The sequence below is a fragment of the Enhydra lutris genome, unplaced genomic scaffold (genome assembly GCF_002288905.1).
Source record: "Enhydra lutris kenyoni isolate GAN:26980312 unplaced genomic scaffold, ASM228890v2 scaffoldscaffold28, whole genome shotgun sequence".
NCBI classification, from domain to species: domain Eukaryota; kingdom Metazoa; phylum Chordata; class Mammalia; order Carnivora; family Mustelidae; genus Enhydra; species Enhydra lutris.
In genome coordinates, this window is record NW_019154112.1 from 3722586 (window position 1) to 3750176 (window position 27591).

Consider the following 27591-nt stretch of genomic DNA (forward strand, 5'->3'; position numbering starts at 1 on the left):
CTCTAATTAGTTTGGGGAAGCAGTAATTGTGCATGAAAGGAGCAAGGTAACCTGTTCTGTATCCCAGTAACTCACTGTCTATTTTGGTCATTAGATAGGAATGTCCCTGAAAATAATAGCACCTCTAAATCCAGTAAGCCACGGCTTTCTAACACAGCTCTCCCATCCCTGACTAGTACTGCCCCATTTATTTTTCCTAGAAGGCCAAATTTCCTGAAAAAGGTATGGGTTCCCATATTTCTAATTTTATACTTACCATTTAACCCAAAACTCTCAACCATGAGACTGTTCGCCAATATTTTTGTGTAGTTAAATCAAATGGACTCTTTGCAACATTTGACACTGTTGGCCATGCCCTCCTTCCTAAAATGGCCTATTTTTTGGCATTCTGAATGGCACTCTCTCCTAGTTTTTCCTCCCACTTCTCTGGCGTCCTCTTCTATGTCTGCTATGTGGACTCCTTTCTTAAGAGTGGGTGTTCCCTGGAGTTTTGTCCTCAGGCTTTTCTCTTCTTACACTACATTTGTCCTGGATGGCAAGCCTTCAGCTGCCACCTATTTGCTGATGTCTTCCAAATTTACTCCTTGAGCTCAGATCCTGAGCTCCATTCCACCCAGGCACCCAGCTGCCTTTAGGCCTCTCCTCTTGACCTCCACAGCAGTTCTCAAACCGTATTCTCCACAAAAGTGTCCCTCAAGAAATTTTTTCAAACGTAAATTTGATAGTAGCAGTGTTCTATTTTTAAATTTATTTCCTCACAGAGGTAATAAGATACCAAATACATTTACATAATAATTTTATAATGTAACCATTTATTTTATTGAATAAAGTTCTTGGAGATGTAGACAGTAGAAACCAATTCTGGGTAACTTAACTTTTTAAATGGCAATTTACTGGAAGGATACTGAGCTAGTTCGTGAAATCAAAGGAAGAGTGGGATAAGCTAGCCTCAGGAAGGGGAGCCTCACAGGCCTTAGCAGCAAGCGTTGAGCTGCTGTTAATTATGCCTCACCTTTAAAGTCCTCCAGCCTTCATCTTTCAAGTTTCATTTTGCTGGGAGAGACAATCTGACTGACTCAGCTTGTATTAGTGTGTATTTCTGGATCAATTAGCTGTGGCCAAGCACAATATCACCGCTATGTATCAGAATTATTTCCAGAGATGGGAGAATCGTCATGAACCCACAGCTATCTTCAACATACAGCATCCTGGACGATTGCATGAGACCACCTGAGACATAAACATGAGGTTTAAATCTGTGTATTAATGCTCAGACAGCATTTCCCAACTAACTGCCTGGGTAATATGTCTTCTACTTGATGATCTCTGATCTGTCACAAGTCTTGCCACAAATTCAAAACATACTCATAATACAATTCAATGTTGATTTATTAATAATAAAAATATTTACATTCCACTAACTGATTCCCTTTGGATGTATGACTAAAAGAAGTTCTATTTTAAATTTTACTATGAAAAATTTCAAACAAGGACGTCTGAGTGGCTCAGTTGGTTAAGCATCCAAGTCTTGATTTCGGCTTAGGTCATGATCTCAGGGTCATAGGATCGAGTCCTGTGTCAAGCTCTGAGCTCAGTGTGGAGTCTGCTTGTCCTTCTCCCTCTGCTCTTCCCCCCACTGTCACTCTATCTCTAAAATAAATAAATAAAAACTTTTAAAAATTTCAAACATACATAAAAGAGAAGAATCTAACAACTCCTCATGTACTCTCATAAGTTTAAATACTTATCAATCGTCTAAAATTCTTCCTTTTTTTTTCATCTATTCTGTTCTACATCTTTTTTTTTTCTTTTCTGGGTTATTTTAAACAAACTCTGTTATTATATTTCTAAGATAATAACTTTTTTTTTTACATAATACAATATTATCACCACAGTCAACAAAATTAAAAACAATTGTTTAACTTCATTTAAATCAACCTGTGTTCATTTTTCCCCAATTATCTCAAAAATGTCTAAATTTTAAATGAAAAATAGTGTCTTATGGTTTCCAAATTGCGTGCATTTCGAAAGTATCGTCGAGTTTTCTTTATTCTGGTTTTTTTTTTAGATTTATTTATTTATTTGGCAGAGAGAGACAGCGAGAGAGGGAACACAAGCTGGAGGAGTGGGAGAGGGAGAAGCAGGCTTCCTGCCGAGCAGCAGGGAGCTCGATGCAGGGCTCCATCCCAGGACCCTGGGATCATGACCTAAACAAAAGGCAGACACTTAACAACTGAGCCACCCAGGCGTCCCAAGTTTTCTTTTTTTTTTTTTAAGGATTTTATTTCTTCATTTGAGAAATAAATGAGTGAGTGGAGGGGAGAGGCAGAGGGAGAAGCAGACTTCCAACTGAGCAGGGAGCCCGATGTAGGACTTGATCCCAGGATCTGGAGATCATGACCTGAGCCAAGGCAGACGCTTAACCATCTGAGCTACCCAGGTGCCTCTGTGAGTTTGCCATTTTACATTATGTCTCATAAACCCCTGTTGATGGCTCAACAATGAATTCTAATAAGAAAATTAAGTTCAGCAATTACTATCTTGAATGCACCTCTGTCTCAAAATCTACAAAATTAAACTCATCACCCTCCCTTCCTAACAAGTTCCAGCTCCTATATTCAAGACCTCAGTAAATAACTTGACTATCCAACCAGTCAAATCTATGAGCTACAAATCTATGAGCCAACCTTGACAACTTCATCTTCCTCAAACCTTCTCACCCAATTGTTTACCAAGTCATATCAATTCTACCTCGTTAATATCTCTTGCATCTGTCCTTTCTTTTCTTCCCATTCCCATTGGCTCAAGCCTTCATCGATTTGTTTGCATTTTCCTGGATTACTACAACTTTCTTATTCTTTTTTTTTTAAAGATTTTATTTACTTATTTGAAAGAGAGAGAGTGAGAAAGAGAGCATGAGCAGGGGAGAGTCAGAGGGAGAGGCAGACTCCACACTAAGCTGGGAGCCAGATGCGGGACTCGATCAGACTCCAGGATCATAACCTGAACTGAAGGCAGTCACTTAACCAACTGAGCCACCCAGACACCCCTCTTATTATTATTATTATTATTTTAAGATTTTATTTATCTGAGAGAGAGAGCATGAGTGGGGGGGGGGGCAGGGGCAGATGGAGAAGCAGACTCTGGGATCATGACCTGAGCCAAAGGCATATCCTTAACCGAATAAGCCACCCAGGTGCCCCCTACGACTTTCTCTTTCTTGATCTGTCTCCCTCCTTATTGTCTAGTGCTGCCAAAGGAATTTTTTTATTATGCACATTTGATCAATAATACTTTTGTATAAAGTCCTCCAATGATTGTAATCTGCTTTCCTCAGTACGATCCTTAACGACCTGAATCCCATTTAACCTACTTCTAGATGTCTTTTGAGATGAAATCTCATCTCCCTCAGGAAGCCTTGGGACTTGGAACAGAGATTAGTAGCTTCCTCCGTATGCTTCCACAGCACCCTGTGCCGGCCATTACCATCATTTTTCTTGTACTATTTGATTTATATAAGTGCTTCATAATCACCTCACCCTCACTGTGGGACCCTTAAGGAACCATGCCCTATTCTCTCTTTTTACATGTCTAGCATCCACCAAGAAGGCCCCCAACAAGTGACTACTCCCTGGATGAATGTGCTGTTACTGAAGATGTTGAAAGAGAGACTGAAGAGCCTTCAAGCATTAGATGAATGATAGATAATCACTTCTGACACAGATACTCCAACAGTAGGTCTTAGCAAGCATGCCTATGGGCTACTCTGCAAATACTTTCATTCCCACTGCCTTCCCTGTGTGACCCACCATTCTCCGCCTTCTTTCCATTCCATTCTAGGTCCTTCCCAAGTTCCTTGCCAACTGACACTTTCTTCCTACTCCTTTCCACCTCCTATTTCAGAGAGCAAACCTAGTCATCCATCTCCCACCACCCTCATTCTCATCTTAATATATCTCTTCACAGCCATATTCATTCATTCTTTTAACTACCTTATTTGGGCGTGGCATTTCTATCAACTACAAGGTTGGAATTTATTATTCCATCTATAAACAAGAAAACTGTGCCTCAAAGAGGTTCATTTGTTTGTTTATCTATCTAGCAAAGTGACCACCCTCTATGTGCCTGGCAGGATGCTAGACACCAGACATATATCATCATCAAACTTATAATCTAGTGAAAAGAGAGACATTAAACAAGTATACAAACAAAACTATAAAAGCAAAATGTAAAAGGTACTATGAAGGAAAAGAACTGAGATCCATAAGATTAACTGGAGTGGGGACCCTAGTGATAGTGACATGGGGTCTGAAGGGTGAGTAGGAGTTAGTCAGGCAGAGTGGGAAGAATGCTCCCTTGGAGGGAACAGCATGCATAAGCCACTAAGACAGCAAAAGACTGGCTCCTTCAAGGAAGTGAAAGATTGTGGGCTGTCTTCTTAGCATAGTTAGTCCTGAGACTGTGATTACTTTATTCCTTCTCATCTCACGTGAGGATGCATGCTAAGATTCCTAGCCGACCTACTTCCAGTCTCCCCAAAGCCAATCCATGGTGCACATTATCACCAAATAAATTTCCCTATAAAGGTAGTTCTCATTTCCCCTCTCTGAAAACTTAAATAGCTCCCTTCTTTCTACTGTATTCAGTCTGGATTACTTGACCTGGGTTTTCAGGTTTCCTATACTCTGTATTCTACCCCAGATTACAGAAATGTTCTCCATGATCAGTCATGACTCACAGTTACCAACCTGTGAGTTTTCCCCCTTTGTTCCCTTATACCTGTCTGCAGAATCCCACTTCCTCATTCAATCAGAACAATGTTCTTAACCTGCAGTCCATACACCACAAAATTCAGAGGTCCATGAACTTAGACAAAATTTTTTAAAGTCAATTGTATTTTCAATAACATCTAACTGAAATTTAATTTTAGGAAACATAGAAAATAAATCTTGGTAGTACTAGCAGTACCTGTAACGTTGTCATCAGTAGAAATTATCAATTACTATTTTCGTATCACACATAGACATCTCAAAATATCTTTATAATTAATGCATTGTTAGACTTGCCAATAAATCATTTTGTTATCTAAGAACCACATGTATTATATTAATATGGAAGCACATATTACTGGATCATCACACATTTCTCTAAACATTCTGATAATTGTGTATTTCATTTATGTGTTTACAAATAGTATTGTCAGGCAAAGTCTTGAGGCTTGACCAGACCACCAAAGAAGTCCATGACACAAACAAGCATAACAAACTCCTGATTAGTCAGTCATTTGTTCAACAAACATGAAGTGCTCACTGGGGCCCTCTCTTGTTCTGGCACCTTCATTATATATATATATATTTTTTTTTTAAAGATTTTATTTATTTATTTGACAGAGAGCACAAGTAGGCAGAGAGCAGGCAGAGAGAGAGAGAGAGGAGGAAGCAGGCTCCCCGCTGAGCAGAGAGCCCGATGTGGGACTCGATCCCAGGACCCTGAGACCATGACCTGAGCTGAAGGCAGAGACTTAACCCACTGAGCCACCCGGGAGCCCCACCTTCATTATATTTTCGCTTTGCTTTTCCTTCTTGTTTGATGCTCTTTCAGTGGTTGCACTTCCTATTCTGTTCCCTCTGTGAGGATCTAACCCAAAGCTCAATCCTGCACTCACAACTAAATTCTTTTATATTTCCTCCCTTATAAATCTCACCCTCCTGCATCACTGATTCAAACATCAATTCAAAGATGACTCCCAAATATACCTCTCCTAGTCTTCTCTTCCCCCAAATTCAGTCCTAGATTTTAAAGCACCTGCTGTGTCTAGCAACCAGAAAAACAGACTGGGTATGGGCAGACTGCCTGGGTTCACATCCCAGTTTGGATCAGTTACTAAAAGTGTGGCCACAAGTAAATTATTTAACATCTGTTGCTTCAGTTGCTTCATTTGAAAAATGGGGGTAATAATAATAGCATCGACTTTATAAGATTATACAAGTTAAAAGAGTTAATATATGTAAAGCACTGGGGCACATGGGTGGCACAGCAAGTTAAGCTTTGGACTCTTGGTTTTGGTTCAGGTCATGATCTCAGGGTCATGAGATCAAGTCCCGCATCGGGCTCCAGTCTTAGCCAGGCATCTGCTTGAAATTCCCTCTCTCTGCTCAAGTACTCTAAATAAATAAATAAATAAATAAATAAAATCTTAAAAAGAAAAAAAAATACGTGTAAAGCACTTATAAGAGGGCCTAACACATTTCAAATACTCAATAAATGTGAGCTATCACTGGTCTCATCTCCTTTCAACCACTGACATTTGTATCTGGTGTTTATTAACAGATATAGTGCTAGCTATTGGGAATGTGTGAAGATAGGGTTCTTACCTAATGACATAAGATTGATCAAGTCATTTCTCAAGTGACTTCCCACCTGGTCCAAACGTAATGGCACGGGAAATCTTTTACAACACTCCCTCATATAAATTTATTCTCCAGTCTTCTCTCCTCCTGCTTCACCTCTTATAGCTTATATTCTATTATGGCCAGATTGGACTGCACTGCTCTCTGAGAAGGTGCCCTGTGCTGTTCTGCTTCTGTCGTTCCTCACACCATTCAAATGTCTCAATTATGTACTTGACAGCAAAGATTATGACTTACAATGATTATTTTCCCAATATTATGAATGATGACCAATAAACATACACATTACAATTTCATCTAAGTCACATATTTAAGAATCAATTTCCTTCAACATTTGCTCACTTTGTGAGAACCTCACATTGTCCAGGTACTGTGCCAACAACAGTGGATTTTTTTTTTTTTTTAAGAATACAATATGACCCTGCTCTCAAGATCAAAGTCTAGTAAGGGTTAGAAACATGTAATCACATAAATGCCATTCACTATGAAAGGTGCAATCATAAGAGGGACACCAAGGAATGAGCAGTCAGCTCAATTTGAGAGGCAAGAGTAGGCTTTTCAGATGATGGATTTGGGACTTAGATGCATTGGAGAAAAGCTTATTCCATGTAAGAGAGCAGTATGTGTAAAATACAGAGGCATAATCCAAAATGGTCTGTCTGGAGAACAGTTCATTATGGCAGGAGTATAGGGCCCAAGGGGGAAGTGGCTAGACACAAAACTGGTGAATCAGAGAGGATTTTCTGTAAGCATAGGCATTTGGACTTGATCACACAGGCAATGAGGAATTAATTGAGGGCTTAAACAGTAGCATATGGTCAGAGCTGTATTTTTGAAAGCGCACTCTTGTCAATGTTGTGCCAGGGACAGAGAAGAAAATCTAAAGCAGTACTGTTCAATAGAACTTTCTGCAATAATGGAAATGTTCTATCATTCCTGCTATCCAATACGATAGACACTAGCCACATGTGGCTAATGAGAACTTGAAATGTGACTAGTTCAACTGAGGAACTGAGGAATTTAATATTAACTTAAATAGCAGCATGAGCCTAGTGGCCACTGTATTGGATAATACACCTCTAGAGATAGGGAAATCAGTTAGGAAGCTGTTGATGTAGCTCAGATTGTAAGACTATGACAGAATGTGATTCAGTAAATACTTAAGAAACAAAATGGTTTAAGTCTTGTGGATATAAAGCTGTGGGGGCGCAGGGAGGAAGAAATTGAGAACGGCTCCCAGATTCCAGGCTTTGTGACTAAAGAGCTGCAATTAGCCAGGCTAATACAGAAGCAGATCCAGCTTGCAGAGATTTCATCAATTTTGAACTTGTTGAAGTGCCTAAGGGTTATCCAAGCAGTAACATTTAGTAGCAAGTTTAGCTCAGGAGAGTCTTCTGAACTCTCTGCCAAGTTACACATTTGAGAGGTTGGGAGCCATTGAGTGAAACTGGGTAGAGAAGATGAGCAGAACTAGAAGCAAACGGAGGCAAAATCCTGCAAACTTCAATCAACCGGAAGAGGCTAAAGAGTCCACGAAAGAGAGTTGAGAGAAGTTGGACAAGAAAAGAAACAGGTGAGACTGGCCACAGAAATCACCGGTGTAGAGAATTTCAGGAAGGAAGTGTAATCAAAGATCAAATGTTTTAGAGGTCAAGTAAGGTGAGAACTGAAAAGTGCATCCTGACTTTGCCAATTAGAAGGTCCTTGGCGACATCTGCCAGAACAGTTTCGATAATGGAAGAAGTGGGCTGAAGAGTGGGAATGGGTCTGAGAGAGGAAAATTTCGATATTTTGAGGTCTTGACTGTGCAGGGTAGCTCAGAGGTAAATAAAAAGTCTACAAGTTGACACGATATTAGTAAGGTGTTTTTTGTTTTTTCCTTTTTTGAGGCTGGCAAGCCAGTAGAAGAGAGCAGTTAAAAATGCCAATTGGAACGAAATGGAGGATAGCTTTAGAGTAATAGATAAGGTTGACCAGGTCTAAAGAAAAGGAATTTCTTAAACCGAAGAAAGGACTTCTAGTACAATACTAAAGGATTACAGACAAGGCCCAGTTCATAGGAGGGAAATGGAAAATTGCCAGCTCCCCTGCAGGTTGGCTCTTCTGTTCTGTTCTATCGGTGGGGAATAGGGGTTATGGACTAGAGTTAAGATCTGAATCCATACACTGAAGGTCAAGGGAGAGATTACTGGCTATAAACAAGTAAAAGGTTTGCTTTAGGTAGCAAGAGAACCACCATATCCTTAGATTTTTATGGGACTGATTCAACATCGAGAAAATAGAGGGCAAAGTCTTAGGAAAAAGTAGAGGCGTTTTAACTGAAACGGTAGAGCAGGTCAGTTAAAAAGTGAAAGTGACCAGAAGGCCGGTAAATTTTGTGTAAGGTAAGGAGTCGAGGCTGGGAGGCCTCAGTGAAACGACGAAGTCGAGGTAGGTTCAGGAGAAGTAAGACAAAAGATGCCCAACAAGATGCCCACATCCACAGTCAGCACCTCCTTTCCCGCCGAAGGCACCAACAAGGTGATAAACTCCCTTTCCCCTGGTGGAACTACACTACGGCCGGAATGGGCCCCAACCGGCAAGCCCTAGCATCTCCAGGTCCAGGCCCCACGCTCCTTCACTGACAACAACTTGGCGGGGCGCGTTCCCGCTGGACTCTGTCCAGGACGAACTAACCCGCACCTCACACCTAGGCAAAAGCAAGCAAACCAGGCCGCCCCGGGAGCCCCACACAGCGGCTGCTACTAAGGGAGGGGCTCAGCGAAGGAAAGAGACGTGCGTGCCGCACCCGCTTCCGCCCCACCCACTGCGCGCGCTCCCAGGCCTGGCGAGGGGGCGGTGGTGCCTGCGGACGCATGCGCTCTGCTGCTCTCCCAGAGGGCTCCGGCACTCCTTTCCCCTCCCCCCAGCCGACCGAACCCTTGCGCTTGCGCAGTGCACGTTCTCGGGCAGCGGCAGCCATGCTGAACCCGTACGGAGAGGCTAGTGGGGGGGACAGGGTCGACGACAGCGGGATAGGAAGCCAGGGAAACGGAGAAGCAGCGGCATTAGAGCGCCCCGGGTCTCTGGATATAGGCCAGGGCCATGCGGCTTCCTTGGCCCCTTGCGCGACCCCCAGAAACCTTCGGAAAACTGGTCCTCGTGGGGGGGAGGAGGCGGCTGGCACGTGACCCAGGTCAGCCAATCTGGGTGTTGCTGACGTGGCGGCGCGGCCCCGACTATCTCCCCCCCCCCCCCCGCTCGCTCGGGAAGGGAGGGGCAGGGGGTTACGCCCCCTCCCCCAACACAGCTTCTGTTTCCCGGGGGGGTGACACCCCGGATTACATCCTTTTCCCCCTTCCCCCCCGCACCAGGCCGAGGGGAACGTTGGCTCCCCCCTGGAAGATTCCAGGTTCCAGGTGAGAAGGGGCCCTTGGGGGGCGGGGATGTTGCTAGTCATTTAAATGCTTAACCAATGGTGGGGAGTCCGGAGGGAGAAATTCTTGGGGTTCAGAGAAAAACCTGAGGGTGGGAGGGTTTGTCCTTCAAACAGTTTACAGCCAATGGGAGCGTGGAGGGGGGACGAGCGGGAGAGGGCCCCTCAGATGGGGGAGGGGAATGGCCAACCTCGTGCCTCCATACCAATTGGAGGGCAAAGGGGCGTGGGGGCGGTGTGTCCCCCCATTCCATTCGTCCCCTGGGGGTAGAGGAGTCCGGAGCCAGGTGAGGTTTCCTTTTGGCGGCCGGAGGGAGGGGTGACCTAGTGGGCTGGGGAGTGGGAGTGGTGTCTGTATTTCCTACTCTTGGATTTGAGTGGGCAACTCAGGTTGTGAACTGAGATTGTTCCCGGGCGCCCACTCCCTTTCTCCCTAGAGACTCTGGAAGGAGCATTTCTGTGCTTTTGTGTCAGCGGTAGGAAGCTCGCAGTCATCACATGGCATGCTGGAGGTTACGCTTCGAATCGCTTATCGAATTTGTGTGCATTCACGTGGACACGGCCTGTGGAGCCTTCTGTACAAAACTTCGTTTCCTCGGTGGGGTCTTAGCTCAGCATATGTTACCCCAGGCTGGGGAGGGCTTACAGGCTGAAATCTTGGGGTTCGTTTGGGAGCAGAAACCAAGCCCAAGGTGGGTGCTGGGAGGGCTATAGAAAGCTTGGTCTGAGACTGGACGGAGTTGAGGCTTAGGACCTGGAATGATTTCACAGCTCCCAAGGTTTCGGGTTTCTCCAGGGTGGCGTCTTTTGCCTCCTTCATCCCCTCCCCCATTCCTGAACAGTTCTCTCCTTGTGTACTGCGGGGGAGGGAACGGAAAGGAGGGAAGAGTTACTTTTCCAAATTCTTGACTAGCTGTTAGCCTCCCCTGTGACTCATGTGGGGGAAGGGAGGTTTGAGAGGGAGTAGGGAGCAGTGATTTTCCGGAATGCAGGAAAGTAAGCCAGAGTAAGGTCTGGCTGCCCTTTCGCTTTCGAAGACCCAGCATTTCGCGACCTCCTACTAAATTTTTCTTCCTGGCCGGCCCCCCTAATGGGCCTCTGCTAACCTCCAGGCCTCAGGCGGAGAACTGCAGATTTAGGAGGCTGGGCCACTAGGGGGAGGGGATGGGGGGAGGGGAGAAGGCCTCAGCAAAGTTGCTGTGTCACTGCCCTCCCTGCTGCAACCGCCCGCGCCAGCCCGCATGTACTTTTGGGGCCGAAGCCTGATCCCTGCGTGGGGGAGGGCGGTAGTAATAGGGGAAGAGGCTTCCTTCCCGGTGTACACTTCCCCCCCGCAGGGTTGGCCCGACTCTGGTGGTCGAGAAGACGTGAGATTGGCGGCCATTTTAGATGCAGTAACTGAGGTTAGGGCTGAAGAGCTACTGCAAAAGGAGGGGAGTGATGTGGTTGGAGCGCGAGGACCTAGGCCCTCAGGAGCCTTTCGGGGGTGGGGGGTGGCTCTTATGTCCGTTGGTTACATTATTTTCCTTTCTCAGATAATGCAGTTTTTTTAATCTTGGTATTCAGAGAAGGGGAGATGGAGGGAGAGGGAGACTGCCCGCTAAAGCGCAGGTTGGGGATAATTCTTTCACTCTCCCATCAGGAGAGGAGGGGATGGCGGGGGTGGCGGGGTCGTGGTCCCAGAGATGGCTTGAGAGATTCCTGGCTTTGTATTTTGGGTCTTTACTCATACATAGTCTAATCCTACTCAGGTAACAAGATTGTGGGGAGGACTAAATGAGTAGGTTGGGGGAGGGGGGCGAGACTGAGCTCCCAAAATGGCTCCTGCCCCTCCTCGGAGGCGGACGGCCCGGGGGGAGGGGAGGAGGGGAGAAAGGAGGGGGAGGGCTAGTCTGAGCTGCAGCCGCCGCCTCCTCCGCTCACCCTCCTCCCTGGCGCTGACCGATGGACCAGCCGCTCCGTGGGGAGGACTCCGGACCCTGGTGGGGGGATGGGGGGGACCCTGCTGCCCCCGAGGCGGAGGGACCCTAAAAGGGGGGTTCGGGCCTGCTCTCGGGGTGGGGGAGGGCTGGGAGCTTGGGGAAAGGTCTGAGCTCGCCAGGAGGAGAGGGTTTCACCCTGATTCGTCCCTCGCAGGACTGGTTTTTTTCCGCTTTGATCTGACACCGGAATGAAGTTTGGGGAGGAGGTGGGTTTCATTTTATATAGATATGTTTGGAGATTTTGCTTCCACTTTAGTAGGATTGCCGTGGTTTTGTCGACCAGGCATATACTTAATGGGTAACTGAAAGTGTGAGCAGGGAGGCATTGCAGAGGTGCTTGGGTGAAAGTTTGGGAACGTATTTTAGATTTGGTTGTCTTGTTGGTAAGCCTTTGGGAGCTCTCTGATTGAGTTTTGCCTTTGTCTTCCGATTATTTGACCTGGGGAAAGACGGGGAAGATTTTAAGACTGCGGCAAGCCTGTATTTTTTATTGTGGGCTATGGGAACGTTAGATCCCTCCATGGTTAGGTTCGGGAGCGCTTAGTTCTCTGCCAGAGTAGGAGGCCGCGGCTTCTAAAATGGCGTCTTCTTCCTCATTTCAGATTCTTCACTGCGGCGGCCTCTCTGCCGAGAACAACAACCCGCCAGGCGTCCTGCGGCCACACCCTGGCGGGTCCAGGCTGGCTACGCCCACGCGGCCCCCTCCAGTCCTGTCGGTGTGGCCAATGGAGGAGCTACGAATGGCACGACCTGCCCCAGCTTGGCAGTCCCCGGTCGTACCGGGCTTGGACGCCTGGGAAGACTTTGTTGGAAGGGGAGGCGGGGAGAGGGTGCTGCACCCATGCCAGCCTCTCTCTTTCCCTGGAGTCGCCGAACCGCAGCACAGCCAATTGGCTAAGAGATGTGGCGGGTTGCCGGTTCCCAATGGGTCTATGCGGCACTCTTCTGCCTAGTGACTGACACCTTGGAAATGAAGCTTATGACGTCACCGGTCCAGCCAACCAATAGAAGACGCTCCCGCGGAGAGGTGTTCCTCCCCTTTCGACTTTGCTTCTTCACGCGCGTGAGCGAGCGTGCGCGCGCGGAGGGGGTGGGGGAAATCTCGAGCACGGTGGCGCGCATGAGCGGCGAGGCTCCTCCTCCCTGCCTATATATAAAGGGCTGGCGCGGCGCTCGGCGGCGCCATTTCGCGCTGGAGTGGAGCAGCCTCTAGAACGAGCTGGAGGATTCTGCCTACTGATAGAGAGCTTTCGAGTCGTCGGGGACCGCCATTGCAATCCACGTCCATCCGTTTGGAAATGGCCTTCGTCTCGGCCTATGACCGGTCCCGGCGGACAGTACAGACCCCATAGAAGCCCCCGACGCTCCCCTTTTTCGGGCCCCGCCCAATCCTCGGAGTCTGTCCACCCCCTCTACTCCGCCCTCAAGAGGATTTCAAAGATGGAGGCGGCGGCTCCCTAAACCACTTTTCGTGTTCATCCGCCTCCATCCGAGATCGAAACGGGACCTCGTCCGCTGCGGGCAGTCCCGGCAGGAAGAGGGGATTCTTGCAGATCAACAGCGGGCAGTATTGACGACGGTGTCCGGGATTGGGGGCCGTCCTAGTGTTTGAGGAGTCCGTCCCCCCTCGTTCGCCCGCCTCTGCTGAGGCCGCCGCCATTTTCTCGCTGTCCGCCTCCTGCGGAGCGCGCCAAGCTGCTGGGAGCTCGCGGAGAAGACTGCTTTCGTGCCGGCCGGGCGCGGGGGTGGGGGGTTGTCGTCTGGAGGGCCAAGGGCAACGGCCCTCCACCCCTCCCCTACTTCCCGGGTTATGCTGGACCGGGAGGTAAGGGGAACCGAGGCCACCCGGACTTAACGCGGCTGAGGGCAGCGCCGGTTCCCCGTGGTCAAGATGCTGCAAAACGTGACTCCCCACAGCAAGTATGTCCCCCTGATCCGCGTGTGGGAAGGAGATGTTGGGGGGCTGTGGCACGGGGATGTGGGGCGTCGGGTTCGGAGGGAGGACAGAACGACTCGGGCGCGTTCCTCTTCCACGGTGCGACTGTTGGCCCTCGGGGGCTCGCGGAGGGGGGTTGGGTGACGGTTTTGGAACGGTGGTAGAGGGCCAGATACTGCGTATGGAGGGAGGACAGGTTGTCAATTTATGCGTTACTTTTCTCGCCGTGGTCTAGTCTTAATCTAGCCGGACAGAGCGGGTTGGTGGCGGAATGTAATGGGGAAAGACGACATTGAGTGGGTAGCCGGTCCTGCGGGCTGTGGGTCTGGTGTCTAGCAACGGTTTGTCATAGGGCTTTTAGGGGCTTTCGTGGCCCCATCTAGTACCTTATAGGGTTGCCATGGTGATAGAGCCTTAGACTGGCTACTGAGATTCCCACAGTGGGATAGAGGGATTACTTTTAGCCAGTGGGTTCGTGTGTTCAGATTATTTCGCTAAATTCTTAGCTTGTCTTTCAGTGACCGAATCGGTTTTGTGTTGGGGGTTTGCGTGCTTTTTGTTTGGAGGCATGTTTTTGCTCTCTTTTTAAGAGTTTGACTCTGGGCAGGAGGGTGGAGCTAAGGATTTTTTGTCCAGGTGTACGGATGTAAACAATGAGATCTCCGTGTAGTGTCTCTAGTCTTAGGACCTGGGAAGCACCTGGTTCTTCGGAGTACGGGAGAGAATATAAGTTTGAACCAGTCTTGACCATTGATTTCAAGAGTCTGGTACTGGAGTGGGAGCCTTTAATCTTATTTTTTTGGCGGGGTTAAGGGTGGTCTGCCACTGTTTATTGGAATTGCTGACCTTGACTGGGGACTGGGCTGGCTTTATTTTTGAGTCCCTGGGAGAAAGACGAATTTGAATGATTTCTGGGGTCTGGCAGCTGGGTTATTCCAGGCCGTGAAGTCAGACAAATGCTCCCTTGTCTGAAAATTTTTTTAAGTTGGTAAGGTTTTCCGTTAGATTTCTGATTCATTCTCTGCTTTAAATTAAGCAGCAGAGCTTGTGGAGAGGGTGGTGTTGTGTTCTCTTGTGCCCAGATGGATTTTTAGGTGTCTTTATCAGCATTTTATGAAATTTGCTCCCTGTTTTGTTCCCTTCCTCTTTTCGTTGGCTTCCCTCAGGCTCAACCACCATGGCAACCACCTAGCCCCTAGCGAGGAAGAAGCTTGGGGTTTGAGCTTCTCTGCTCCACCCATTTTAAGTCTCAAACTCTAAAGCTGTGGTTGTCAGGTGTTAAGTTAGGCCTTATGAAAAACCATCTTGGGATTTTATTTTTTTTTTTTTCTTTAAAGGAACTACAGGTGATACACTTATCCATCAGAGTCCAGAATATGAGATCTGGATTGTTGTAACTAAAAATAGGGAAACAGAAAGTCGGGGGTGGGGGGCCAAGAACAAAAGGTCCACATATTTTTTGGATACTTGTGGTTGAGATTGATTTCTATAAACTTGGTTATTTCTTATTAAAATGGAAGTCTGGGTCTATTGGATATGTAGTATAAGTGGCACTACTGATTGTCATGAAATTACCACACCTAATTATGTTTCCCATTTCACAGGCTCCCTGGGGAGGGGAATGCAGGGTTACTGGGGCTGGGCCCAGAGGCAGCAGCTCCAGGGAAGAGGATTCGAAAGCCCTCTCTGTTGTATGAGGGATTTGAGAGCCCCACAATGGCTTCAGTGCCGGCTTTACAACTGACCCCTGCCAACCCACCACCCCCGGAGGTGTCCAATCCCAAAAAGCCAGGACGGGTTACCAACCAGCTGCAATACCTGCACAAGGTGGTGATGAAGGCTCTGTGGAAACACCAGTTTGCATGGCCCTTCAGGCAGCCCGTGGATGCCGTCAAACTGGGTCTGCCGGTGAGTGGGGATATTGGCAGTGAAAAAGAATGTGTGTGAGTGGAGGTGGGCTGCTTAGTATAGGTGCTGCGGCCCCTAGGGACTTCCCATCTCTCCCCTGTAGGGCAGATAGCCACCAGATTTCTGGATTCTTGGTCCTTTGTGATTATTGATCCAATCGCTTGCTGTCTTGGCATCTCATTGTGCCCTCCATGTGTCCTTCCTTAACTTTTGTGCCCTGGCTCCATTTTACAGATTCCCACCCCAGGTTGGGAGAGGACCACGGTGGCCAAAATTCTTAGCTTCTTCCTCTCCCTCATGCCAGCCCATGGATAGCCAGCCCCAGAGGTAATGTCACAGGAGGGGAAACCTCGCAGAGTGGGTGGGAGGTGGGTGGTTAGAGAAAGGTACTAGGGGTCTCCCAAGGGTGTTAAGCCCATTACATTTTTTTTTTTTTTTTTTTTTTGTCCTTAGTTTTAATGGGGGCGCAGTGTAGGGGACTACATACTGTGATGCAGAGGGGGGGGTGTGTATGTGTGTGTGTTGCTGGGGTCAGTAGCTTAGAAAAACTGGCATTTATTTTTCAGTGGCTCTGATCTAGCTTTTTTTTTTTTTTTTTTTTTTTTTTTTTTAAGGATTATCACAAAATTATAAAACAGCCTATGGACATGGGTACTATTAAAAGGAGGCTTGAAAACAACTATTACTGGGCTGCCTCAGAGTGTATGCAGGATTTTAACACCATGTTCACCAATTGTTACATCTACAACAAGGTGAGTTTTTCTATGTGTACTCATTAATAGAGGGAGAGAGACCATGTCTCTGTTACTGCTTAGATGCTATGTGTTGGTGGGATGTTTGAAGGTGTTCTCAAAGTTCTCAAGAAAATCTGAGTTCCAAAGGATACTATGCTCACAGTGATGTAGCTTCAGAGATCTGGAGTTAAAGGTTATTTAAGTAGAACATTTAGTATTTGGGGCTGGTGGCCCTATTTCTCAACAGAAACCTCCAGAGAGCTGAGTAGAGCAGAACGTATTCTCCTTGACAGTCTCATTCCTTTACTTTTGAACTTTTTCTTTACTGCATTTTGAGGGATGGTTAGGGGAGAACATGGAAATAAGTGGCCCGGTGTAGGCAGTTGGCAGTACTGTACTTGACGACAAAGTTATCTGAGGGTGTGTGGTGATAGTTAGAGCTAGGAATTTCTCTGAGAAAAATGGTTTGTCTGCCTTTAGCTGGCATTTGAATCTTCTTGTTTGTGTTTCCTGTAGCCCACTGATGATATTGTCCTAATGGCACAAACATTGGAAAAGATCTTCCTACAGAAAGTGGCATCTATGCCACAAGAGGAACAAGAGCTTGTGGTGACCATCCCTAAGAACAGCCACAAGAAGGGGGCCAAATTGGCAGGTAGGAAGAGCAGCAGTTGCCCTAATGGAGACAAGATGGGGAAGATAATAGAACTAATCTTTTTTTTTTTCCCCCTTTCTTCCAGCACTCCAGGGTAGCATCACCAGTGCCCATCAGGTGCCTGCTGTTTCTTCTGTGTCTCACACAGCCCTGTATACTCCACCACCTGAGATACCTACCACTGTCCTCAACATTCCCCACCCGTCAGTCATCTCTTCTCCCCTTCTCAAGTCCTTACACTCTGCTGGACCCCCGCTCCTTGCTGTCTCTGCAGCTCCCCCAGCCCAGCCCCTTGCCAAGGTACAGATCTGTGGATTTCTTTTGGACAGTGGGAAGGGCAAGGTCTTGGATGAATGAGGTGGACCCTAAAAGGCTTGCATCTTGTTTTTTCTCTGCAGAAAAAAGGCGTAAAGCGGAAAGCAGATACTACCACACCTACTCCTACAGCCATCCTGGCTCCTGGTTCCCCAGCTAGCCCCCCTGGGAGTCTTGAGCCCAAGGCAGCACGTCTTCCCCCTATGCGTAGAGAGAGTGGTCGCCCCATCAAGCCCCCACGCAAAGACTTGCCTGACTCTCAGCAGCAACACCAGAGCTCCAAGAAAGGAAAGCTGTCAGAACAGTTAAAACATTGCAATGGCATTTTGAAAGAATTGCTCTCTAAGAAGCATGCTGCCTATGCCTGGCCTTTCTATAAACCAGTGGACGCTTCTGCTCTTGGTCTGCATGACTACCATGACATCATTAAGCACCCCATGGACCTCAGCACTGTCAAGGTACCCACTGCATGGGGCAGATGGGATGCTCAGGCAGTGATTGCAACTTTGGGCTCAATAAAACAATCAGTCACTTCTAATGGGCACATGGCAATCTTGATTCTTGGTATTTTTTATAAAATGGTAATGGGACAGAAGGTTAAGTGCTTGATAATTGAGTTGGTATTTCTTGGACATTGTATGGTGAGTTTTGTCTTCAGAGTAATACTATTCATGTATGTTTAAGTCCTACTTACTGGGAGCATTGGGTTAGGGGAGTAAGGGGTTGGAAGGATAGAGGCCACCCACCCCTATCACTTAGAAATGGTTTTTTTTTCTAGACATAGATATATCTTCAACCCACCCAAATTCATTTGACTTCAAACTTGAACCCCAGGGCATAGATCTTTAAGGTCATCCCTACTGTGCTCTCAAGAGAGGGCTACTCTTGGCAGTGTCTGGGGTTGGCAGGGAAAGGTGAGTCTCCCTGCCTGTGCAGCTTCTGATGCTGCCTCCTTCTGCAGCGGAAGATGGAGAATCGTGATTACCGGGATGCACAGGAGTTTGCTGCTGATGTGCGGCTTATGTTCTCCAACTGCTATAAGTACAATCCCCCAGACCACGATGTCGTGGCCATGGCACGAAAGCTACAGGTGAGTGTCACAGTTGGAATTTGAAGAACAAGTGGGTCTGGGGAGAGAGGTCTTGTCCTTTGCTATACTACCTTATTGTGAGGATCTCCCCCAATGCACGGTTGTAAATAGGAGCTGTGTTGTACCACCAGGTGGCTGGGTGTAATTGGGGCACTGTTGACTAGCAAGGCTCTGATGGTATCTTTCTTCCTAGGATGTATTTGAGTTCCGTTACGCCAAGATGCCAGATGAACCACTGGAACCAGGGCCTTTACCTGTGTCTACTGCCTTGCCCCCTGGGTTGGCCAAATCCTCTTCAGAGTCCTCCAGCGAGGAAAGCAGCAGTGAGAGCTCTTCTGAGGAAGAAGAGGACGATGACGAGGAGGATGAGGAGGAAGAAGAGAGTGAAAGCTCGGATTCTGAGGAAGAAAGGGCTCATAGATTGGCTGAACTACAGGAGCAGGTATTTTATTATTTAGTTTATAAAGTCATGCCCTGTCTTTGCCCTAGTTTTTTTTCCTCTTACTCCCTTTTATTCTACTTTTACTTTTCTCTTTATACATCTGATTGTTTTGTCTCCAGCTCCGGGCAGTACATGAACAACTGGCTGCCCTGTCTCAAGGCCCAATATCCAAGCCAAAGCGGAAGAGAGAAAAAAAAGAGAAAAAGAAGAAACGGAAGGCAGAAAAGCATCGAGGCCGAGCTGGGCTTGATGAAGATGACAAGGGACCTCGGGCACCCCGCCCATCTCAACCCAAGAAGTCCAAGAAAGCAAGTGGTGGTGGGGGTGGCAGTGCTGCTACACTGGGCCCTTCCGGCTTTGGACCATCTGGAGGAAGCGGCAGCAAGTAAGTTCTCAGAGGTTAGGGAGCAGGGACAAAGGACTGTAACTACCCTGTCCAGGGGGAGAGTGGTTTCTCCCGCTTCGTGCAGAGTGTTTTCTAAACCAGAGGTCAGCAAATAAGTTCCTAATTGGCTAGGTAACACTGACTTTGAGAGCTGTGGAACCACTCAAAGTCACTCACCTTTGGCGGGGTGGTGTGAAAGCAGCTATATAGAGCTTACTTACGGAAGTGTGGGTAGGACTTCTCCAGTAAAACTTCACTTATGCAGAAAGCAGTGGCAAGCCAGATTTGTCCTCTAGTTCATCTAGTCTTTCTCTTTGCACTCAAAATTACACACTTTGTCTTGTTTTCCATGCTGGGGTGGGTTAAGAGTGTTTTAGGGAGCAAAAAGATGACTCATGCCAATATACTAGTGTCTAGTTTTCAAAGCCCCAAATAAGTGGTTAAGTGTTTAGTATATTAGAAGGTTTGTATTACTGAGGAGGGTTGGTAGTATCTCATTTCCCATTTGCCTTATGGGAAAACTGAAGCATTACTCTGGCGGGAAATTTAGATTAGTGGATTAAACAGTCCAAATGTGTTGGGAGAGGTTAGTGATGCTTCCCTAAGTGACAAAATTTTTTTTGCCTATAGACTGCCCAAAAAGGCCACGAAGACAGCCCCACCTGCCCTGCCTACAGGCTATGATTCAGAGGAGGAGGAAGAAAGCAGACCCATGAGTTATGATGAAAAGCGGCAGTTGAGTTTGGACATCAACAAATTACCTGGGGAGAAACTTGGTCGAGTTGTGCACATAATCCAGGCTAGAGAGCCTTCTTTGCGTGACTCAAACCCAGAAGAGATAGAGATTGATTTTGAAACCCTCAAGCCATCCACACTTAGAGAGCTTGAGCGCTATGTTCTCTCCTGTCTACGAAAGAAACCTCGGAAACCCTATAGTGAGTATGAAAGGACCTTTCTCACCATTAATCCAGCAGTCCTCAAGTAGTTCTGAGGACAGTAGGGTATATTTGAGGCACTCTTGATTGTCAGCCCCAGGGCAGGGGGGACGTGCTTGTTCCCTGATCAAGAAAGGAACTTAGCAGCAGTAAGGTGCATTGAAGCTACATGCTTATGGCAGTCTTAGACCTGGAATGCTTGTTTTTCTAGCCATTAAGAAACCTGTGGGAAAGACAAAGGAGGAGCTGGCTTTGGAAAAGAAGCGGGAATTAGAAAAGCGGTTGCAAGATGTTAGTGGGCAGCTCAATTCCACCAAAAAGCCCCCCAAGAAAGGTGAGTACCCTGTAAACTACAACAAATTCACTGCATCTCCCTCTCGACTTTCCTTGACAAATGGAGATGAGATTTATGTAACTTTAACCTTTAACCTTGTCTTGCAGCAAGTGAGAAAACAGAGTCCTCGTCGGCACAGCAAGTAGCAGTGTCACGCCTCAGCGCTTCCAGCTCCAGCTCAGATTCCAGCTCCTCCTCTTCATCATCCTCTTCTTCAGACACCAGTGATTCAGACTCAGGCTAAGGGGCCAGGCCGGATGGGGCAGGAGGCTCCGCAGGACCGGACCCCTAGACCACCCTGCCCCGCCCCTTCCCCCCCTTGCTGTGACACTTCTCATCTCATCCCCTCTCCCCCCCACTGTAGGAGAGCTGGCTCTGCAGGGGGGAGGGGTGCAGGGACATTTGCTGAAGGAGGGACTTAAATGGACAAAATAAGATTGAATTCCCACCCCATTGAGAATCACCTCTTGGGCATAGAGCCCCCATTCAAAATGACTGACGTGGGGCTGGGGTACAGGGTGGGAGTGAGCAAAGGCCCTGATAATGGGTTTACCTGAGGCCATAGCTGCCCTGTTCACTGGTAAAGGCCCTGTTTTGAGGTTAGTTGTTCTAATTTATTTTAAGCTAGGTAAGGCTGAGGTGTATGGGGCCATGGTACCCTCAGCCTCCATGGGGAGGGAAGAAGGGGGAGCTCTTTTTTTATGTTGACTTTTTTTTTTCTACTCTGTTTTCCCTTTTCCTTCTCCATTTGGGGCCCCTGGGGGTTTCAGTCATCACCCCATTTGGTCCCCTGGATTGTCTTTCTTTGTCTGTTGATTCTAACTTGTAAATAAAGAAAATATTCAAATTTTGAGTTACCTTAATAACGTTTGCTTTGTAGTATTTCAAAAGAAACATAATACAAAATTTTGAGGAAAATAATCCTGAAGTGAGAAAAGGAGAGCTATCTTGTAGTCGGATTGTCTTAGTTTTTAAACCAGTAGGCTGTTGCTATGGTGATTAAAAAGTTAATATGCTTTGTAAAATGAATCCTTCAGAATACCTTTAGGTTCATGGTTTGCTCTGGTTTTGTTTTTTTGTTTGTTTAATTTTAGATTTATTAGAGAGCACAAGTAGAGGGACAGAGGAAGAGGCCAAGCACAGAGCCTTCTGCTTGATCTTACAACCCTAGATCACAACCTGAGATGAAACCAAGAGACACCTGAGCCAGCCAGGCACCCCTGCTCTGGTTTAGAGAAGTTGTTAAACCCTCTGGCTCATTGATAGTTTAATCAAGCTTAGGACTCAAGACTTAAGATAGGTTTAAACCAAATGTGAAAAGGATGAAAGGTGGCTGACCACAGGTATTTTTTTGTGTTCTGCATCTGACTTCCAGAAGACAGGTGTGTTTTCCTATTTTGTAAGCTTTGGCCTCAAATTCCAGATTTACAGGGCCTTGCACAGTTTATTAACATAATCCAGTAATTTTTGCCAAATTCGGATTACAAAAATGAACATCCACAAGTTTTAAGCCCTTGTCTTGCTGAGGGGAGATGGACTGTATAGTTCAGGGAACTGGAGCGTGTGGGTTCTGGAATTGGGGACTAGCCACAAAAGTAAAAGACATTTTAGCTTAGTATATCAGACCACTGTAGAAAACTCGATCTTTGAAGTAAGAGCTGGGAATTGTTAATGTAGAGAAAATGGTCTATCCCTCCCTAAATAATGTCGGAAACAGGAAAGTACAGGGTGGAATCTGGTTTGGAAATGGAAGATTTTAGAAACGAGAATGTGGATTGTAGCAGGGATACTCGGCCCTTAACCACGTACTAGGGCTCCAGTAAAGCTTTTTTAAAATACTGCACTAAGTATTCTGTCTTCATGAATTCTCATTAAATTGGGGCCTAGGCAATAACGTTAAAAAGTTCAGGAGGTATGGCAAAGCACAACCTGGGCTGAGGTTTTTTGGAAAGCCCTTAGCTTGAAAAGGGAGGAGAGACCTGACTGGGCTTTTGGCCCAACTTAATCCTAGAACTCAGTGAGCGATTCTTGAGCTTTGAGCTCTGATCTTTTTGAGAAGGGTGATCGAAAAGCTAATGGACGGCACCTGGCTGGCTTAGTCCGTTAAGCTTCTGCCTTCAGCTCAGGTCATAATCCTGGGGTCCTGGAATTCAGCCCCTTGTCAGGCTCCCTGTTAAGGGGTGAGTCAGCTTTGCCTCAGCCACTCCGCTGTGCTTGTTCTCTCAAAGTCATTTAAAAAACTGGAAAACTTGGACATACTTGTAATAGAATTTGTTGTGGGGGTAGAACAAGAGTTAAGTTTAAAAACAATGTTATAATTTTAATCAGATGCATGTTTGTATGTCCAGGATTACATCTCATTTCAAAAAAAGTTGCATTAGTTTGGGAGGAGGCTAGTCACAGAATCTAGTGTAACTAAACTGAGAACAAACGCTGTAAGAAAAGGCAGAGCAGCTCATCGCCTTGACTGCAGAACAGCATGAGATGGAAGGAGTGGCTCCAGACCTGCATTACATCTCCCATCCTGCCACATCAGGCCAGTTTTAAGTGTACATGGATTTCCTGAGACTCAAGTTCTTGGTAGAGTCCTTGCTGTTGTCCCTGATCCTTGCTTACTTTGGGGCCAGTCTTCTCCCTTAGTTGAATTTGCTAGTCCAAGCCCCAGCTTCACTCCATCCCCATACCCTTTTGCATGGTAAGTAGTTGGAGGCGTCAGAATGCTACTTCTGCCGTGGTTGGAATTCCTGTCTTTCACAGTAGTCTCCAGCGGGACTAGCAGGACACAACTGTGGAGTCCTGTGGGTATCCCTCCCATGCTCTTCCCAACTCTTGAAACCATGGGTTCCACTGCCTCTTTCTAAACGCCATTTGTTGCTCTGATGTCTCCTTTGGGAGCTTTTTTATTCACGTTTAAGGAGTTCCCTTGGTCGCCTTTTATTTTTAACAAATTCGGTCAGTAGACCTAGACACTGCTGAGCTCCGCTAAGCCAGAGGTGTGGGGTTGAAGTCAGAGAGCAGGCCCTGCCCTCATGCAGCCTGCTCTGGAATTCCTCATTTTTATGGTACACTGTGCTGATGGTTTCCAAGATAAAGGCGTGACTTAGTCTTCCCAGATACTTAATCTTTATTGTATGCGAATGTGTGGCTCCTAGTCCCAGCCCTTGCCAACCCTGCTCTTGGATTCCCTCAGGACTGTTTTGATTGGAGCTAATCTTTGGATTTTGCCCAAAGTAACCTTGAGAGTGTTTTTCCTGAACAGTGAGAGGGACTGTGGTAGAGCTGGGAAGGCCATGTGCAAATGATGGTAGGGAACTGATCTGACGTCTCCCAGGATCTTACATCTCCCAGGATCTTACATCTTTGGGGCTTTCCTCTTCCCTGGATCACAAGTAGTTCGAGCTCTGCAAAATCTCACTAGCTGGTCTCCAGCACCGGATGAGACAGCTTGCTGCCCCCATAGTTTATGTGTGTGGTTTGGGCCGGGGGGGGGGGGGGGGGGGACGACACCAGCTAATCGCAAATTTTAATGAAAATTGTATTTCTAGCCCCACAACATGCAAATATTTTATGAGCTTAGAGGGTTCTTATCAGAGAGATCACATCTCAGATCTGTTCTGACAGATCTCAGAAGGGTGAGTAAGTATGTTGGGCTGTATCCAGGGGAAGGGGGAGTGAACACTGCCCGCAGGAAAAATTGTGGAGGTAAGCTTCCAGAATGTAGGTGGTGCTGAAGCAGTAAGAATGAAAGGGTGAATACTTCCAGGTAAGGCCAGAAAGGCAGAACTAGACCACGGAGAACATTTAGCCACAATAAAGATTTGAATTTTTATCCTGAAGACTTCAATTAGAACTCACATTTATTGAGCATTATGCCAAGTAGTATACCGAGAACAACTTATTTTGTCTTCATTATAGTCCTGTGAAGTAGGTCTAATCTCCCTTTAACAGATAAAAAAATGAGGCACAGATAGGTTAAGGAACTTGCCCAAAGTTGCAGCACAACTAGTGAGTGGGTGGGATTCGAACCCAGCAATCTGGCTCCAGGAACTACAACCCTAGAATTCCAATATTGTGGGCTGGTGGGGTGCTAGGAGACACATCATTTGAAAAAATTGCAGTGGGAATTGCAGTGGGAATCATGTTGGGTTGGTGGGGCATGGAGAAGGGATGAAGAGTGATTTAAAAAGCAGTCTCTTCAAGTGAGGATAATGGTTTGGAGCGGAGAGGCAGCAACGTAGGTGAAGAGTAGATAACATTCAAAAACCTTGTAGGAGATAAAATGGATGGGATTATTCTCCACACACTGTGGAAGAGCAGAATTGCAAATACCTCTGTATCCCTGGAGTCCCAGAGCTTTCCAGTAGTAGAAGTTTGGTAGTTGGTTGACTAAAGGAATGCCACCTGGCTGATGGGGTGAAGAAAACCGGCAGCCCTTCCCCCCGGAGGGGCGGGGTGGGGGATGGGGTGGGATGGGATTGCTGGAGTCGGGCACTTGAGAGCCTCAGAGGGTCTTTGGCGCCACCTGGTGAGCATGTTACCTTGACTTCCACCTGTATAGTTCAGGTAGTATCGTGTGTACCCTCCCATCTTGTGGCTCTTCTTTCCTTCTTACTTCCCTACAACTCATTTCTTGAAACAGGAGCTTCACTCTTATGACACGATCACCCTTGACCTCTAAAGCATCCGATGCTCTCTTCAGACAGACCCTTTTAGTTGGCTCCTCAAAAGTCTCTACTTTAGCCTTCCATGAGATGTTGTCTCTCACGTTACTTTCTTTGTCCTCCTTATTCTTATTTGGACAACATCTCTAAGCAATTCTACCCATTCTTCTGGAGGTAGTTCACACCCATAACCTCTGTCTCTGTCCAAATGTCTTGCTCCAAATTTCCAAGTCTCTTTTCAACTGCCAAATGGCAATGTCCCGGAGCTCCTAGCACTCGGCACATGTCCAAAAACGATCTCATCTTTCCCCACACATGCGTCTCAGTGAGTTACCTATTTATGCAACAAGCACTCATACAAAATTCACTAATGTGCCAGACACAAGTGTCTTTGCAGGCAAGTCCTCCCAAGAATGCCAGGAGTTAGGTACCGAGCACCTTTTTCTAGATGAGGAAACCAACAGAGCTACCCGGAAACAGTTCTACAATAAATAAGTGGCAGAGCCAGATTATTAACGTACTGCCATTCCCCCAGTCACTGGAGCCAGAGCCTGGTGATCTGCCTAGATTTCTCCCCCTTGCTCTCCCCTTCTTTGTTCACCCGGCAAGGCCTGTGGAGTCTTCCTCCATCACTTCTCTCCCCTCAGTGTTCCTGTCAGGCTGGACTGACACAACTCTCTGCTCACCAGTCTTCTGTCCACAAGCTCATTTCCACCGTATCCATCCCCCACATTAGCTGCCAGAGAAATCCTTCAGGAAAGAAATCTGATCATGTTGCTTTTATTACCCTTCAGATGTAAATTCTTTTGCAAGGCCTCTATCTCACCCTTGTTACCTCGACAAGGTTATATTTCTCATTTGCCCTTCAACTCTGCACTCAACTCAGAACAAAAGATGGGCCTTCCCAGATTCTCCCATGCTTTTTAGCCCCATCAGGCCTTGGCACATGCTGTCGTCCTCTCTGCCTGGAATATCCCCTTTCCCCCATCAGCAAATCATTCATAATCTCCAAGAACAATTTATTACCTCCACTATAAAGACCTTTCTGACTGTCCTTCCAACCCCCATGACACATACACACACTTTCCAAAGGACCTCATTGAGCTTTGAACTGCACTAGGCCCTCCGTCTAACCACTCCCGTCTCCAGACTGCAGCGGGAGTGTCTAGCATTGAGTTACAGTGACCTCTCTGTTGTGGCTGTTTTGTTCATCAGCCTTTGAGGACTCTCCCTGTGAACAATTCGACAACTTCAATTTTTCAGGTCACACTTAAGCACTTCCTCCTTAATTTTGCCCCCTTGTACTTTTATGTCTCTTATAGCTCCTTCATGAGGTAGGAACTGTGTCTTGTTCTTTATAACCTAATCAGTCCAGTGCCTGGGGAAACAACTTAAATTTAAGCATAAATGATGGTTAAGCTACCTCTTATTTAGTCTCGCATCCTTCCGAGGTACCTCAGCACAACTCCCACCAGAAGACGCATCAACTCTGCCGTGGGGCCAGCGGGCTGGACGCTGAGGTGTGGACGGGCACATCATCAAGGTGTGGTGAATGTAGGGAAACCACCCACCCCTGGCTTGTCCGGGGCTGACAAGTTTTAGCTATAAATATGGGAAAATCTCAGGCAAATTGGGATACGTGGCCACCTCATGAATGAAGACATCACCACTTTGGCCACGCAGGGAACTAGTAAGAGCTGACATACTCTAGGCATTTTTTTATTTTCCAAGCCCCATGATTACTACGCCATATACCTCATCTCCTGATTCTCACCACATGTAATTCTTTATCATTAGATTCCAATATGCCCTACCTAATAGAAGAGAAAGCAGAGGCGAACTGAGGTATAGTAACTGGGCCTGAGTCATTGGTTCCAAAGTCCATGTCTTTCCGCTATACTGTGTTGTCTCCGGGCTCCATCAACCACCTTCTCCCCTCGTGCCCTGCCCTACCCTCACCGTGCCAGGAGCACGTGCAGGAGCCTCCTTTTCTGAGGCACCAGGCCTGTCCCTTACAGTGAGGCCTCACATCAACCTAAGGTGGCCAAGATAAGAGTAGCCAATTGTGCCAGAGGAACTAGCAAACATTTACACACAATACTCCTCATGTGTGTTTGCCAAACGAGGACATGGCTACTCTCATCGGGTAAGCTAATGTTTGATTTGAGGTTGGAGTAGAAAAGGAAGCTATTCTCCAGGGATGAGGATTTTTGCCAGGTGTTGGTTTGAAAGCAGAGTGTTACTAAAGTACTCTTCCATCAGTTCAACTGTCAGACCTCAGAGCTGCTGCTATGATTTCTGAGTCCATGAGAATGTAATAGGGCTCTCTCAATGAATACTTTCTCCTCTTCCGCAGTGCATATGTTGGAACTGGCTTCCCCATTGAGGC

General features: G+C 46.8%; 1 protein-coding gene across 3 annotated transcripts; it reads left to right on the plus strand.

The window, feature by feature from the left end:
- Positions 1-9415: 9415 nt before the first annotated feature.
- LOC111152189 (bromodomain containing 2) lies at positions 9416-21404 on the plus strand. 3 transcript variants are annotated; one of them, XM_022510577.1, is made up of 13 exons: positions 9416-9808; positions 12410-13727; positions 15348-15651; positions 16266-16403; positions 16902-17040; positions 17126-17340; positions 17439-17813; positions 18317-18445; positions 18639-18887; positions 19007-19272; positions 19903-20207; positions 20419-20541; positions 20649-21394. In XM_022510577.1, exons 2-13 carry the CDS (start codon positions 13699-13701, stop codon positions 20783-20785), a joined length of 2409 nt encoding a protein of 802 aa, XP_022366285.1. In that variant the 5' UTR covers positions 9416-9808; positions 12410-13698; the 3' UTR covers positions 20786-21394. The 3 variants fall into 3 exon arrangements, with proteins under 3 accessions (XP_022366285.1, XP_022366283.1, XP_022366284.1); XM_022510576.1 differs by lacking the exon at positions 9416-9808 and adding an exon at positions 11873-12013 and having other exon boundaries at positions 20649-21404; XM_022510575.1 differs by lacking the exon at positions 9416-9808 and adding an exon at positions 11871-12013 and having other exon boundaries at positions 20419-21404.
- The last annotated feature ends 6187 nt before the right edge of the window (positions 21405-27591 follow it).